Raw genomic sequence first — 17,425 nt, 5'->3', positions numbered from 1 at the left:
AAATGTGATTAAAAACATAGACCATCCCTTATCCAGAATTTTGGGACAAATAAAATAAATGAATCTCTTTTTAAAATTTATTTTTTAAAATTTTTATAATAGTAAGCACAAATTGTAATTACTTTATTAATAAACATTTTACAAGGAACCTAGCTATATCTCTGTGGCCTTTTATATTCACGTTAAAGAATATATCAAAATCTGATAGTCCAAATTCCAAAAATGACTTCTTTTTTTAAATGTACATAAATGTATAAAGTCACCTGTGTAGCAGTATCTCCTAACAACTTGAGAGATTGTGCAGATCTAGATCGACATAAATTGGAACAGGCGCCTTTGGATGAATCACATGGTCTTGTACGAGGTTCTATTAAGCAAAAATATTATTAATGTTTTTTATTAAAAAAAATATAGTTATTAAATGTATTATCAATTTTTAAAAGGTGCAAATAAAGAAAACTTAAGTTCAAAAGCTAAAAATTAAATTTAAAACAAATTTAATTGTTTCATTCATTGACACGTTTATTAATCATCAAATTACATCATAATCGAGTTATTTCATTTATTTAATCATCAAATATTCTATAATAGATTCTATGATAAGATAAGATTCTACAAGGCATGTTTATATTTATCTTTATTATATTAGTAATATGAATAAATAATTACATATATTTATTTATATATATTACCATGTGTTGGTTTGTCAGCTGACGCGGGTGCGTTCTTCCTCATGCAGTACGATACGGAGTAGCTGGTACTGCGCGTGTGGTTACTCACGCAGCCCACGCAGACGCCCGGCGATCTTTTACCTTGGGGACAATGAGGCAATTCTTTATAAATTAGTCTATTTAAAAAAAGGTTTTTCATATTACATTATTGAATGATAGATTTCAACTCGTTATTTTGTATCTTCCATATGAGAAGTGTAACCATTACTGTTATGTGCTATGTGTATTTTTTAATATTCCTAATTTATTTCGGACGAAAGTGTCACATAAAATAATTCTTGATACATAAATGTTGATATTTACTTTTATTTTAAGAAGTCCATGGTAATGCAACGATGATTCGTTGCTGCGTTACAATCGATTATATTATTATTAATAATAAAAAATAACAAAAAAAACTAACCAGCACTATAAACATTTCCATTGGGCTGATGCTGTCCATCCTTGTTATTCAAATTCGGGGTACTTTTGAATATATCTCTCATATAATCTAGGGGCCGGAAGTTCGATTCCAGCGAATCGACAGCCGCTTCGAGTGTCAAGAGTAGTTCTGTGACATAACCTTGCATGTCCTCCCCTTGTTCTGCTACAGTCTCTACTAAACGTGAGAGAATGTCTGACACCATACGACCTGTCATTGCGACACCGATGAAACGGAATACCTAGGGAGAGATATATATATATATTATTTTTTTATGATTAAACCATGAAAAAGAGGAATTACGATAAACAATACAACACGGAGAAAGTCTTAAAGGATTAGAGGACCTAGAGAATAGTAATGACAAATGATTTTGCAATGTTCCAGTAATATTGTCCATTATATTAAGTTTAAATAAAATTATGGAAACAATAAATGAAATACAAAAATAAACTAATAAAATAATTAGAAAAGACTAAAGAAACGAGAACTTACTTGAAGGGATCTCCCAGCATAATGTCTAGAAGGGCAAGACAGTCCCAACTGTAGAGCTGTTTGGGCCCATCTCTCAGATATTAGAGCGTGTGGTAGTGACTCTCTGAATATACGGAGAGTGTGCCGCAGGAGTGTTGCCATCTGTTGACAGCTACGGAGACTCCACACTGGACGGAGAAATGGATCAATTTATTACATGTCACAAATGTTTACAAAACATTATTAGATTGGGTCTATTCGCGTCATTGTTCTGGTCCTCCATCACAGACAACAGGTGCATGCTACGAAAATATTGTATTATTATCGGATTCGCACACACCTGCAAAATTTGTATCGTCAAATCAGTTCCACAAGATTTTTTTAAATTGATTGATGTAAGGCAAGATAATAAAAAAAAGTCAATGCGCAGCGTTTGTGCCACTTTTGAAGTTATGTTAAAGGTATGGATAATTATCGTAAATAATTAGAAAAAGGGTTATGCTAATAATTTGATTTTCCTACATATTTTATTGCCAATCGCTGAAATTTAATATAACTAATGCTTCTAATTGAAAAATCTTTTTTTGTGTTAGGCAGTCCATTTATTAAGGAAGGCTATATATAAGCTAAATGACATCACATTCATCTTTTCGATGTAACCCACTATACCTGTTGTTAGAGTTACATTTTGGACGTAGTATATAATATACCCACCCCCGCGTGGACTTTAGAATGCTTGCAATTGTGTACAATCAAAAACTGGCCACTGATTCGATTTCCATTCAGGGGAAAGATATATTATAATTTTAATTTCCTCAACAAGCAATGCCTCGAGAATTCGGCGGAAAGTGGGCAACGGAAGTGTCTTTTTGGGAACGGCGTGTTTTAATACTAGGTTTACAGATTCTCTCTGCTTTTGCGTTTGCATGAAGCGTAAAACAGGTTTAGAACACGTTCTCAACTTTCCGCCCAATTTTATTACATTTCATGTTAACTGGCGGAACTCAAAACCGGCGTTGGTCTTTGTACAGTGGGGAAATTAACATGTTTTAAGTAGGTACATTCTATCTAAAACCATTGGATATAAATATTAAATGCCCAAATAAAATAATCGACTAACTATAACTAACATAATTAAAAATATATTTTTACTAAGACACAAATTATGACGTGGCTGTAATTTCTATTTTCATTTATCATTAGTATCATTCTCCTGAGCACTGATAGCACCCACAAATTTTATATATATAGCCAGACGCTGCATTTCAAATACCTCAGTAATAACCTAAATCTACAATAAATATGTAATTACAATATCTAGACCCAGACTTTTATCAAATAACTATCAAAACCTCATAGGTTATCAGGAGATATCAGTATAACAGTCACCTAGTTGCTAGACCTAGGTTTAAACGTTTCACTGGATGATTTCGTTAATAACATGATCGAGGCCGATATTAGAGATTAACAATATTAAGTTACGCCTTTCAATATACTAGGTTTTGTTTATTTATTTATGTGAGCTAGTAGTGTTTCACAATTATTGCAATGTAAGCATAATACAAATAATATATAATGAAAAAAAAAACACACTTAATACAATTTATTTAAATTTTTTCAAACTATTTTATTGTTCTCTGCAAAAAGTCCGATGTTAATCTGTTACTATTACTAACCTTTAGCAGTAATGTCTTCATACTGCCACAATGCCATGTGAGTGGGACGACTGGCCAGGAACTGCACCATGGATTTGATGGCGTCGGCCACCGGGAGTTCCGCTGGTGGAGCTTCCGTTTCCACTTCAGTTTCAGGTTCCGCGTCCCCTGTCACTATCACTGGGAGGGATGGGTAGTTGTCTGTTTCACCTGGTGGAAAGATTTACGTTTATTATGGTGAATGACATCAGTGTGTGCGTTAAGTTGTAAGTTCATATCGTTTTTGGAGACTTATTTCTACGTTCCACAATGTCCTTATCACATAAGCTTTTATAAAAAAGACAAGAGTGTCAAAATAAACAATACCTTCCGGCGTAACTTGAGGATCAGAAAACAGTGAGCGTACATGAGAGCGCGGCGAATGACCGCACTGGGGAAAATTGTCGAAAACCGCATCTGGTTCTAACAAAAAAACACGTACATATTAGAAGAAATAATATTAAAAGACGATATAAATTAAAATTAAACAACGTTTCAGATATTACATTCCAACATTTAATGATTTCAGAACATTTCTTTTTAAATTTCGGTTATCTATCAGCAAAAATATTTAACTGCTCGCATATCTTATTTTGTGATATGGCAGAATACTGTTTTACATATATGTTAAAATGGACTCATTATACATAATAGCTTTCGTATTTTCCGATTTCTTATAGTTAATATGATATATTAAAATATACTGCGAATGCAGCACGATATACTGAATTCAATTGAATTTAAAACTATCCAGGAAGCATTTAAAATAAATATACAAAATTCCATCCAAATCAGCCCAGCCGCATAGAACGGATGGGGTCGACAAGCACACATACACAAGAATTATATACATATACTTTACGTGGCAAAATTTAAGCAAAATAACTTACCAACAATCGATATGTCATCGTTTTATAACTCTCGTTTCAATTGACCTTATGGGCGTCAAGATCAAAGGTACGCCAATGTTTTTAGTCCCTTACTTTCACGAAGTATTAAATTAAAAGCTAATCATATTACTTGGCGATAGAAACTTTTACTACAGAATATTCTCGATGAAATATCAATTTAGTGCAGCAAGGTCACTCGTATCTTCTATTAAGTTACTCTCCTTTTAATGACTATTGGGTTCAAATCAAAGTTCAAAAATGGGTATTTACAAAGACCAAATGCAGTATATTCTAAGCAGAACAACTAGTCTAACCATCAATATATTACAACAACACATCAATTATCTTCAATCATATATCTACCACTACTAAAATTAAAATTACTACTAAAAAAAAAATTTTGAATACTTACCAGTAAAATTATGCGGTACCAATGGCAAGGGTGGCGGTGGCAGACCCAGGCCGAGTTGGGCAGATCTGGCGGCCAAGAGCACTCTCGCCACCGTCAGGTGATCGTGGTGTGCAGCTACAGCCACCAGTAGGTTCAGGAGCAACTGCCTACAGTGCTGGTGGACTATCCACCTGGGTAGATAAAGTATATTTTTATAGTATAGATATTGGTGCAACAAAGACGAATGTAATTTTTTTTAAAATATTTTAGGAGGTGCCATCAATTTTTTGCAAGGCGTATTTAACTTGTTTAAAAAACGCAACTACTTATGTTATTGTTGATATTTATGTGTAATTTAGATTTACAAATTGTATTTTATTATTAGAAAGAAGGATGTATTAGGTTTATAATCAAAATATTTTCTTTACTCATTTTAGTTTAAAATTGAGGGAAAACTATAAAAGTCACAAATATAATATCATTAGATTAAGTTAGCATTTAATTTTTCGGAGGAAATTTTGTCAGTCACTTTTTTTTATTAAAGTGGCCTAAGAGTTTAAATACAATTCTTTGCGGTATTATCGCGGACAAAAATAATAATTAACCAATTAACTCAGCGAAAATTATAATATATAATGAAATACAAGACATAGGAAGTGATACGCAATTTGCTTACTATTAAAAAATACAGTTATAATTGTAACATTTTCCATATGATTAACAGAAAACTCGTTTAACTCCTAACTTTTGACAACCACTTCTGGTCTAGATTACCTAGAATTGTATTCTGTAAAAACATATTTTCTCATGTTTCTTTTGTAAACATTGAACATGCACACCAATTTTTATTTGAAAATTGCTTCCAGGAATATGCATTTCAATTAAAAACTAAAATAGGATAAGTTTCAGTGTTTTGTACTGTAGACTTTCTAAATCTAATATATGTAGATGACGTTAGAGGTACTGTAGTAACTATCTTAAACCTGAACGTACTTAAAGTCAAAATAAAACACTATATATTTTTTTCTCGACACATTCAACATTATAATTGTTCGTTTTAGAAAAATTACGTGGGTTACGAACTCTTTAGCTAATCTCAGAAACTATTGATTCGATGTTTTTTGTGTTGGATGGACCATTTTTGATAAAGGTTTATAGGCTATACAGTATGAACAACCTAAAACGAAGTTGCACTTGAAACCTAGTTTAAATATAAGTGATTTGAAAATAGTGGGAATAAAATCCAACTACACGACAATATCGTCAATTCTATTTAACCATAATATGATGGACATTCGAAATTACAAGCATTATAAGTATTTTTGAATTATCAGTTATCGTAAAAAAATCAGTAGATATTTTCAGTACAAACTAGAATGTGAAACCAACAGCTACATATAAAAAAATCTCAAAATTCAATACTAATCGACAAATAAGTGAAGTTTACCATATTATAAATAGAAATAAATCAATATGCATCAAATATAAAGGTCGGATGTAATGCCGGAGCCATTCTTAGCGGGACAGACGCGCGTCGCCCAGGGTCGCTCGAGTGGACCGACGATTATTTATTTACTTATTACGACGTAATTATTTATTTACTATTTATTTCAACAATTTAATTTCATAATTGATTGTAGAATTGCATTTTTGTGTAAAGTTATCAGTATTGTATGCTTTGGTAGGTAACTAAGACTAAACATTTTTGAAGACACTCCGTCTCCCACTTTCCGCGGATTTTTTTGAGGCATTGAATGTTGAGTGGAGCAACTCAACGCTGGACTTTTTTAGCCTTAGTGCCAGAGCGAAGAAATGAAAATATAAATAAATAATAATTAATTCCCCCGAGTGGGTATCGAACTCACAACCGTCGTGTTACAGACATAGCTTTGTGCCCTCACTACGCCACGTCGGCCTCACTCTCTCACTTTTATTTTTGATGACCGATATTTTTTTATGAAAAAAGGCACATGGGAAATCTTTTGACATCAGGCGCGGTGGCTGTGGGTTCGATCGCTACGCGAGGTTATAATTATATTTAAGCTATTTTCAATTCTTGCTTTGGTAACACAAATGACAGGGTTGAGTTCGGCCAATTAATATGCAATATCTCAAAATTGGGTGGTGATAAGTGATATCTCAACAAGAGGGTCTCTCTGTCACCCCTGCTGTATGCGAGAAACTCAGAAAGAGAAATAGAGACATGATAGTGAACATCAACATTTCGCTGTTCATGCCTAGGTTAGATCGTGCTGCGGTCTTAACACCTATAGTTAGGATTAGGTACGATTTAAACGTTATTTATTTTGCACTTAACGCTGTTTCAGTATTAGGTAAACTGTGGTTATGGAATATCTGTTGGGTAATTTATATTATAATCGAGTGCAATGGAGGTGAGTAAATGTAATATTTTAAATATTTATATTTTTTATATTATGTCTTTTAACGCAATTATTTTTATTTTCTAAGGTAGTATAGTGATTATTTATTCCATTTGTCATTATTTTAGCAAACTTTATCCACAATATACATATTTTTTATATTTATTTCGTACTGTACGACTAACGTGAACATTTTTAAAATAATGAAAAAATATTAAAGAAAATTCCAATGAATACCTACCTAGTATGATCCATTCCAAGGAAGACAATATGAAGCATCAGTGGGACGTGGATGGACCAGTCCAGTTCGACACCGTCGAGGACCACGTCGCAGAGTAACATCACTGCTACGTTACACCTGAAAATTGTATAAGTATATAATATAACATATAATTAAACATACAGACAATCAACTTAGATAACAGATAAATATTTATTAATAAAGTTTTTTATTTTTTAGTCATAGAAGGAATCAGACTTTAATATCATTTTTGTTTTATTATTATTCTTATTTTCGTCGACATCGATTATAATGTTAAGAAATAGATACTTTTATTTTGTCATATTTTATACAAGATATTATTCACATAATATTACTTATATTGAAATTAATTTGTCTCAATATTGCTATATTTTTCATAATTTACATACATTTATAGTGTGAATATCTTACCCTCATCGATTTTGTGACCAAAACTCTACTAAAATCAAATATTATCATTGTTCAAATGATTTAATCAACATTTTAGACTATCACATACCTATGAAAACCAGAAACAGGTTGGTTTGTATCCGGCAGATATTCCGTCAACAGGGCAAAGAACCCTCCATACTCCGGCATGGGCAGCGGCCGCGGCTGCGGCACCTCCACGCGGGGCTGCGGCGTGTCGGGCGCGCTGGCCACCCCCGCCACCCCCGCCGACTCGCATATACCCGTCTACGATATGGATAGGAAAACAAAATAACTATTACGCTATATTATATACTAATCAGCGCGAGGGTACATACCGATGGTCGCGCTATGTTAAAAGTACAAAAGTTTCATATCACTATCAATACATAGTATAAAACAAAGTATATTATATATTAAAACACGAACGTAATTCAGTGGAAGTATTAAGTAAATAATTCAGTAGTTTAAGCGGACGGGTCGCTAATAATATACATAATATTATTTCCATAAAGCTGCATCAAAGTATATATGGACTCTGCTTCATATAAAATTGGTGTTTATATTTTAAACTTTACCGAGTCCCTTTAAATGGTGGCTCTACGTTTTATTAAAGGTACGTTTGAGCAAACACCATGGAGCGGTAAAACGATAAAACACATGCCTACGCGGCAGTTTATAAAAGTTTTCACAACTATTAGCTTTTCAACTGGTCACATTTCCATGGACATGGAGAAACCATTATAAACATAATATGGACCGTTTATTTTGAGAGTGGTGTAAGTCCATTTTCTTTTGTTTCGAGAAAATTAAAGGTTAGTATGTCGATGATTATGCAATTTCATTTACCGACTGATTTTAAGTTGTTCAAAACATGGGTTTTTTTTGAGAAATTAAACACGGACAAGTCATATATAAAAAAATGACATTAAAGTAAGCATGAATTACGTGATAGCTCATTTTTCTCAAAAATGGACTTACGCCACTTTCAAAATAAACGATCCATATAATGAATGAAGTGGAAAATGTATTTAAAAGTTGGGAAATGTATTTCTTAGTCGGTATTGTGTAGTTGTTGCTTTATCCTAAGCAGTTAGAGGTTGTGGGTCTCTTGTGGGTCCGATCACCACTCTGAGGAATTATAATATTTTATTTCCTCGCTCAGGCAACAAGACACTCCACACGCAATGCGAAAATTCTCGTGAAGCTGCTTTTTTCAGCTTAATTAAATAAAATTATTTAGAAAAGTCGATCAAAACCAATATTTCGTCATCCAAAGTATTTTGACATGCGGTGAATATAATTCAATCGAAGGCAAACCCTCGCCTCGCCAAACGCCTCTAGGCATTGTCGATGGATATGTAAACTTTTTTTCCAATAAACGGTACGGTACGTTGTGTAATGTTATTTGAACATGGTTTGGACCGTTTTGTTTAATATTCAACATAATATATCACTTCTGTTTTTGTTTTCCTTATTAAAAGATTACTTTTACATTTTTTTCTCTAGTATCGTAACTCTGTAGGTGTTAGAATTTGAATCCTTGCGTCACATAGACCATATACATGATGTAAAAAAACCATATTCAAGTGTACATTCCTATAGGATTTAAAAAAATATAATTTAACTCGGCTCACGAAAGCGCTCTATTGAAGGCTTTTTCAAAAATGCACAATGTTTTTTTATTCTTTCATTTTTTTTACTTTTTTTACAGAAAAAAATATTTTTATGTTCCTATGTTATATATAAGTACCATATAAGTATATATATTTTTCAAGCATATTGAATACTTTATATATGAGTCATTAGATAATACATTTCTTTTCACTATCAATACATAAAGATATTACTTAGAAACATACTCATGTAACTATATTTATAGTTTCTATATAGTTTGTATAACAAAGCGCATTATATATCAATTTATACACCACTTAAATCAGCTTCACGCTGCAACCTGCACACAGCCGGGTAGGCAGGTTGAATATAGTATTGAGATACTCCGTTTCCGCTGAATTCTGGAGGCATTGCTTTTTGATTGGAGGAACTCAACGCCGCGCTTTACCTCGACACCAGAGCGAAGAAATGGAAAGATAAATTTAAATAAATATTAATTTCCTCGGTTTACAGTCACACTTTGTGCTCCTGCGCCACGACTGGACTACTTAATCTAAAATGACCATTTTGCCCACCACTTACCGGTGTTGCATCCCCGTCGGAGGGGGCGGGCTCCTCGTCGGCGGGCGGCGTGGGGCACGGCGGAGCGGACGCGCGCTTGTCTTGAGCACGCGGTATATCAGTCTTCGCGCTGCTGTAAATAACGGATGAGTTGGCATTTTTGAAGAGGATTTCCAAGATTTTTTTAGCATTAAGCTATATTCCGCAAATAGCAGGCGGAGGAAACTTATTGTTGTCAAGACATTGTGTGATAAGTGGCGGAACTGAACGCAACACTTTGTCTCCTCACCAGATTGACAAATAAAATTATTTTATTCTCCCGAGTGGGAATCGAACCCGCAATAGTCGCGATTATAGTTAGATGATTTGATTGATCTAATTGTAGAGTGGATGGCATGTGTACCATTGGCCTAAGTAGAATATTATATACGTAAGATAATAATAGGCTTGTTCAGTCTGGGGTCCGGGGTGATTTTTTTACAAACTTCTCTTTGTATACAGAAAATTTATGAACATTAAACAAAAATCACAAATATAAATGGAAAAGATTAAAAGTTAGACAAATCTGCAAAAAACATAATAAGGTCGTTTAACATTTATTCATTAACCACTACTTCAGTTGTGGTTCCAATGATTTTCGCAATTGATATAGATTTGACTAATTGAAAGTTTACAATAAAATTGTTAGAATAAAGTAGAATGCTGACATATAATAAGTAAATATAATTAGCCTAGCCGATTGGCGAAAAACGGAACCATTCGTGTGAGAGTCCTACTCGCACTTGTTAATATTTTTTTTTTATAAATGAGAGAAAAAAATAATACATTTTGTTTTAACATTAACGCTTTATCCTGCACAAAAGGGGACAGGCAGTGTTGAAACACTCCGTTCTACGTGTCTACGTGTAAATTTGAGTTGAGATTGACATAACAACCGCTCACTAAATATTTATCTACGACCGTTTTTTGTACGAAATAAAAGCTTGTATGTAAAAAAGAGGGAATCTCAAAATTAATGATATATAACAAAATAAGAGAATATAAACATTATCCATATTATATCCTAAAACCTCTATTTTATTATAAATTCATTCGATCTTACTGGTTTTTTAATAAACTGTTCATGCTTTTCAAAGGTTGTGTTCGAGTAATATATTTTAAATATGTTGATATGTCATCAGTTACTTTTTCCGATGAAACTCATATCTTTGATGCTTTGTATGATGTATTGAATATTTTCATTTCCTCGCTCTGGTAAAGAGCCAGAGGGTCAATATGTTTCCACGAAACATTATTGCTAACACTATTCATTTCTGAAAATCATATCAATCGTTTAATGGTTATAAGGCAATCCACAGCGACATAAATATGTATATTTTTAAAAGCTAGTAATTGATCAAGTCGGGCGCAAAAACACGAATGATGGCCGCCTCGAGTTCGTAAACACTTTTGTATTGGCGCGTAAACAATGCATCGCTTTGTAATTGAATGAGGTTGAATAACTTAAGTTGTAATCATTATTATACATTAATTAGCTTAATTAAAACATTCCGCTCGCGTTGTAAGGTCGACGATTTCGCAAATATTGTTGACCTTGATGACTCTCGCTGTTCATCGAACGTTTCATTAATCTATTTTAATTTGTTTAAGAAAACACTAGCGTAAAAATATTATTTAGTGAGTGGGTGCATTTTCCAGATAAGTTAAGAAAATAGTTTTGATTATCATTTGACTGCTGGCTGCTGGGGAATTTAACGTTGCATTTCATTAAACCCTATTGGACTTATACCTTAATTATTATATTTCCCGAAATAAAATGAGAAAAACATTAGTAGTTTCTAAAAACGTGTGTAATATTTAATGAGAAATTGAAAAATCAACACATTTAAAAGATTTTTTTTCATGTAAATAATATAAATTTCTTTTGTTCAACAACAACAAATATTCATCGATTTTTTAAAATCATTATCATAAATAAATTATATATGAACATACATACATATAAATAAAATGTGTTACTTACTTTGCTTTAGCCGGATCTTCCCCGCTGTGTCGCTTTGTATGTATCGTACCTTTTTCGACGGGCGCGAGTTCGCCCGTACGCCCGGTAGCGTCCTGTTATTTGATTAATCATTATTATTTATAGACATGCTTGTTTATTTTATATAGTGTTTTCAGATGTAGTGATAAAAGGAAAAGTGATTTTAGTGTAGTAGAACAGTGAGCTTTCTCTTTACCTATGCTCTTGTTTTTACATATGATGTTTAATTGGGCAAACAAAACACAGATTTTTTTTTCTCCTAATATTATCTGAATCCATAATACTGCATTCAAGTCAAGCTCATAAAAAAATATACATATCTTAATTTCAACTGTGAAGGTAAAACTCGTAGATAGGCCAGTATTGTTTGCATTTGCACATACATAAACTTTTATGAAATTATATAAAGATTTCAATTAAAAACTATTTTCTGGTAGAATGATAGATTCAGTCTATAACATCCTAAATAAAATACATCTATATATATAAAAAAAAGGACTTGTCCTCACTGACTGAGGTAAGACGCACGCACAGCCGTAACCGCTGTGCGTAGAAACGTGAAATTTGGACAGATGTTTACTTTTGTAATCTGGACATCCACTAAGAAGCGATTTTGAAAAATTTTTACCCTAAAGGGGTGAAATAGGGGTTCAAAGTTTGTATGGAAAAAAAATTAAATCGGCACCTATTTTTATAAAATCTGAAATTCAGACTCTTAAAAGTATTTAATTGAACACATGTTTCATGGTTTTCTAGAATTCTTCCCCTAAGGGTGCAAATAAGGGGTTGAAAGTTTGTATGGAAAAATCTTTAAAACGCCACCGATTATCATAAAATTTTTAATATAGACTCTTAAAAATGTTTCATTGAACATGTATTTCATGGTTTTCTAGAATTTACCCCCTAAGGGTGCAAATAAGGGGTTGAAAGTTTGTTTGGGAAAATGCTTAAATCGCCACCGATTTTTATAAAATTTGATATTTAGACTTTTAAAAATATTTCGTTGAACACATGTTTCATGGGTAATTAGAATTCTCCCTTAAATACGCAAGCGAAGCTGCGCGCGTCCGCTAGTTAATTATAAAAAACCAAATAATCTTCCATTGTAAACCAACCTGTGAACCAGTTCCGGGACCATCGCTGTGCCCGGACGTGGCTTTTCTCATGGAGGTGAGGCGGTAGAACGGAGGAGTTTCCGTTCTTTCTATGAGGCAGTTCAAAGTCTCCACTGTTTGGAGTTCCGTCATCATTTCATCTAGTAGCCTCTCTGGTCGGGATCGTGCTAGGTAGAGGACTACGCGTTTTGCCTATGATTTGAATAGCAGAATATTTAATATATGTTTATAGAGAATAATTTTATGTATAATTTAGAAATATAAACACATTATTAAGCAAAGTATATTAATGATCTTTTCAAAAATACTTAATTTTAAATATCAACATAAAGTTAAATAAATACGCGAGAATAATATTTTTTTTCACATTCAATTGGTCAGTTTGGTTCTTCTTATGTGGTTGATATTCGTTCTATAGGAAGGACAACAGAACTAAAAAAAAAGAGTGATTTTTAACACATTCACTTTAACCTCCTCAAAAAATGTCAATAAAATAGATGCATAAAAGCATGAAAAATTGTACAATAGCCACAGATTCTCCGCAATGACCTACCTACATATAATGCACACACACCAAACATCTGTCTGTGGAAGTGTGACTAAATCGCAAGACAATTGTACTAGTACCATACAAGATGTACTACTACTAAATTGGCAGCGGTCGGAGAAAGGAACAAGCAAGCCGTATAGTATATCGAAATTGAGTGGGGCGAATAGAGACATTATAATTTGCTTTTGGTGTTAACTGGTGACTATTTTAATTATCGAATCATATCCGATTTGCTAATTATAATAAAATGCATTACTTTAAATAAACAGAGATACAAAATGTGTATAACATTATAGGGTGTTAAAAATATCATAGTTTCTGATGCTCCCTTTGTTAATTCGTACATCGATATAGGGGTTTCGACATTGCTTTGTAAACGACATACGACTGATGGAGTAAAAGTCAAAGTGTTAAAAGTAACCTATTAATTAGGCCGTCATGTGCACTAATATTTTTTTTTGAAAAAGCCGTGTTTGACGGTACACTTGTTGTAACCTTTTTTGATCGGTTTCAATCGAAACGTGATCAAAAGACCCACACTTTTGATTTAATTCTCTACTCCTTTTAGTCGCGCGGATACTTTTTGATGATTGGACGTCAATAACAGCATAGGGTAGTATTGTGTTTATAGGAAGTCATTGTTTATTTAATATTATTAAATAAATAGGTACTATAGTTTAGCAATATACATTTTGAATAGGGAGAATGGAGTGGCTAGATACTGCAATCTCTTTACATATAGTATTGTTTACAAAAAAATAATAATTAAATATGGCAATATCAAATATCGACAGATAACTAAATAAAAAAAATAACTGTGCGTTATATTTTAATCTAAAATTATTACAATTTATTATTATTACTTTTAAGCAAGAAAAGAAGTCCAATAATTAGAATTCGAATAATTGTTACAGTTTTACAAAACGAATACTGTTAAAGAAGTTTCAAAATACACAATAGATTTTTTGCCTTGGATCACGCAGAAAAAACCTATTGATGAAACAATTAGTAATTCACTTTTAAAATGGATAATTTTAAGAATGCTGCACTTCGCGTAATCCATATGTCGCTTGTACACTTAAATACATTCATATACAATATTATTACCATACTGATTTTTTTCTCATTTCCAAAATTTCTAGTACACAGTAAAGTATTAAAATTACTTACGTAAGGCAGTAGTTCATTGGGCGCCATCCCCGACACGATTATGAGATATCTGATGATAACTTTGAGATTGTTGGGCCAGCACGCGCACAGAGTAGACCAAAGCTCCTCGATCTCTTTGGGATGATTGTCAGAAAACTAGGGATGAAGAAGAGAAATAAATACATTCTAAAATATATTAATACATATCTTTATCTATAGTTATATTTTCCGAATAGCAAAACAGAGCAAAGCTAGTGTCAAGATTATCCACTTTCCACCCGAATACGATACCCTTCTGTGTCAAATGGTGGAACTCACCGGCCGGCAATTAAAATAATTAACATAACAAGCACTTACAAACGTAAATAGTTAGTAGCAACAAGTATTAATCAGTTAATCGTGTTTCAATCTCCAAACGAAGCTTTAATCGCGGTTTGTTAAACCAGCTACATTAAAGTATGTAATGTAATCGTATAAAATTGCAGTAATTTGATTTGAAGTGCACTCCACCAATATGATAGAGAGCACAATTGCGTACAAAAACGTTTTACAATATCACAAGCCAAATGAAAATAACTCAATTTGCTTGCATTTTGTTTATAAAACACATAAAAGGTATTGTATTTGATGTATCCTGTTTTAGCGAGACTTTTGGAGGTGAACTAATTTTTTATGAGGTAGTGGCGAATTTATTTGATGAAAATGTTGATTATGGATTCGATTCCCATGAAATAAACACATACTTTTACCTCATATGAGATCGGATCGTTCGGATATTTACAAAATACAACCCGATGACGCGCGGAATTGCCATGAACAGGTTAAAAGTCGCCAAAGAATTTTCTAAGTGAAGTTTATTGTACGTTTTAGCGTTTACATTTGGAGTTAGACATTTCCCTACTGTACCCCCATGATAAAATGTTATCCAAAGATAGAATAACACACATACAGACACATACATAGACATGTGTTTACACATCAATAAACAACAAAATAGCAAATATATCCATTTTCTGCCGTATTTGTTTAATTTGGCCAACAGAAATCCGAAAGGTTTTAATATGAGTGCGAGTTTGCATAGGCACTGTAGTGAGCGATCGCGTCAACAGAGGCGCGGCAAGGCTACCACCCTCCTCCACCCTCACACACTACTTAACTACAAGTATAGACTTTTCTTTCGACATCGTGTTTTATGGCCCCTCGGGGGAGAAATTTTCGTCAGGTAAGATAAAATGTGGTCTTGGTCGCACGCACTCGGTGTAAAATAAGCGGGAAGAGGGGGGGGGGGGGGGGGGGGGGGGTTTGTTTGTTAGTGTATCACAACAAACATATCGCATTCGCTTTTTTTCTTCATTTCACAATTTAGTTACTTTTCGTATTGTTAATCCTTACCGATTATTAAGTGAATCACTGTGTTCGATATCGATTTTTATGATTTACATAAAAATAAATTTTGTACCATATTTATTATTTGAATTATTTATGATTTTTTTCATACCTACGAGGAAATAGATATATAATATTTTAGAACATTTAACGTTTCCTAAAAGAGAAGAAATGTTTTACTAAACTATAATTCATTATTATTGTGTAGGAGCGACGAAAATAGTATTTTTTTGTTAATAAAATAGTAGGGAACGGAGTGTCTCTACACTATGTTTCTTCTGCCTACCCTGCAGTGTACGGGATACAGCGTGAAGCTGATTTAAATAAACAAGTAAGAAAACTATACAATATTTGACACAAAAATTAAAATTTCAACACAAAATCAAAACAAAATAATATAATTTCGCAAACGCTACCGTAAATTACCGCCCACGGGTAACGGAGGTTACGTGAGGCAGTTTTCCCTAACTGTTATTTAATTTGTCGTAGCAACAAAACGGAATAACGTACGAACTTTAGTTGAAAAATCACTAAGCACAGTGATATTTATGTTGAAGTAAATCTTTCTAGGCTTTGCCTTCACATGTTACTTTATATATTTTCACCAAAAAAATAATTAGATAAAAGATAACTTATTTATATATATATTTAAAATTGAAGAAATATATATATATAATATATATAATCGCGAATCACTCTGCCCATATACATACATATATTGTAGATAAAGTAAGAGTGTTTCTTGTGGGCACTCCAATATCGACAAGCCGCGAAGTGCGCTTCGCCGAGCTAATAAATAAAGCTCGATGATGGGGGCGTGCGAAACAGACTTCTCTGTAAATCGGGATGAATAGTGAAAACTAAAAAAATGTACGAATTAATCATTTACTGCTATTATTGTCATTTATTCATTCGTTATTTTCAATTTTTTTGTCTGGTGACAATACAAAGCGCGGCGTTAAGTTCCGTCACTTAAAACGTAATGTCCCGAAAATTGGCCGGAACGTAAGGAACAAAGTGTCTTAATATAAAGTTTCCTCTTCCTATCCTGCATCCGCACAGTGTGAAGTCGGTTAATAAAATAGATTTTATGTTTAAATATATGGTTATAAACCATCTTTTGAGCTCTTTATTAATATTATTTTAATAGTATTTATGACTACAGAATTACTTGAATTGTAGATATTCATATCTTATCCTTCCACAAGATGCACATTTACGATATATATGCACTGGGTGAGCTGGGTCAAGTTTAGAGCCATCGGTCAAGGGTAGCGCACGTCCGTTACCTACTCAACTAATTTATACCTACATATAAAAGAAATGAAACAATACTATTGTTTAATGATAATTC

The 17,425-nt window shown here is 33.0% G+C and overlaps 1 protein-coding gene across 4 annotated transcripts in view; it reads right to left on the bottom strand.

Moving 5' to 3' along the window:
* fry (microtubule binding protein furry) overlaps window positions 1-17,425 on the bottom strand; it is a 108,324-nt gene that overhangs the window by 24,732 nt on the left and 66,167 nt on the right. For 3 of the 4 annotated variants that reach the window (XM_085206575.1, XM_085206576.1, XM_085206577.1), the window contains 13 exons: window positions 14,707-14,841; window positions 12,987-13,178; window positions 11,854-11,945; window positions 9,852-9,963; window positions 7,744-7,919; window positions 7,224-7,340; window positions 4,623-4,792; window positions 3,648-3,743; window positions 3,303-3,491; window positions 1,648-1,814; window positions 1,135-1,393; window positions 693-812; window positions 264-367 (listed from right to left, as the gene is read on the bottom strand). In XM_085206575.1, the coding sequence (XP_085062701.1) occupies window positions 264-367; window positions 693-812; window positions 1,135-1,393; window positions 1,648-1,814; window positions 3,303-3,491; window positions 3,648-3,743; window positions 4,623-4,792; window positions 7,224-7,340; window positions 7,744-7,919; window positions 9,852-9,963; window positions 11,854-11,945; window positions 12,987-13,178; window positions 14,707-14,841 (1,929 nt within the window). The remainder of the gene's footprint in view (window positions 1-263; window positions 368-692; window positions 813-1,134; window positions 1,394-1,647; window positions 1,815-3,302; window positions 3,492-3,647; window positions 3,744-4,622; window positions 4,793-7,223; window positions 7,341-7,743; window positions 7,920-9,851; window positions 9,964-11,853; window positions 11,946-12,986; window positions 13,179-14,706; window positions 14,842-17,425) is intronic. The other variant, XM_085206578.1, reaches the window with a different exon arrangement.

Source organism: Heliconius melpomene, chromosome 21 (genome assembly GCF_056956725.1).
Source record: "Heliconius melpomene rosina isolate 202511_hmr_F chromosome 21, ASM5695672v1, whole genome shotgun sequence".
In the NCBI taxonomy this organism is placed as follows: Eukaryota; Metazoa; Arthropoda; class Insecta; order Lepidoptera; family Nymphalidae; genus Heliconius; species Heliconius melpomene.
Note: the sequence above shows the minus strand (reverse complement) of the source record. Positions and strands in the feature narration are given on the sequence as shown.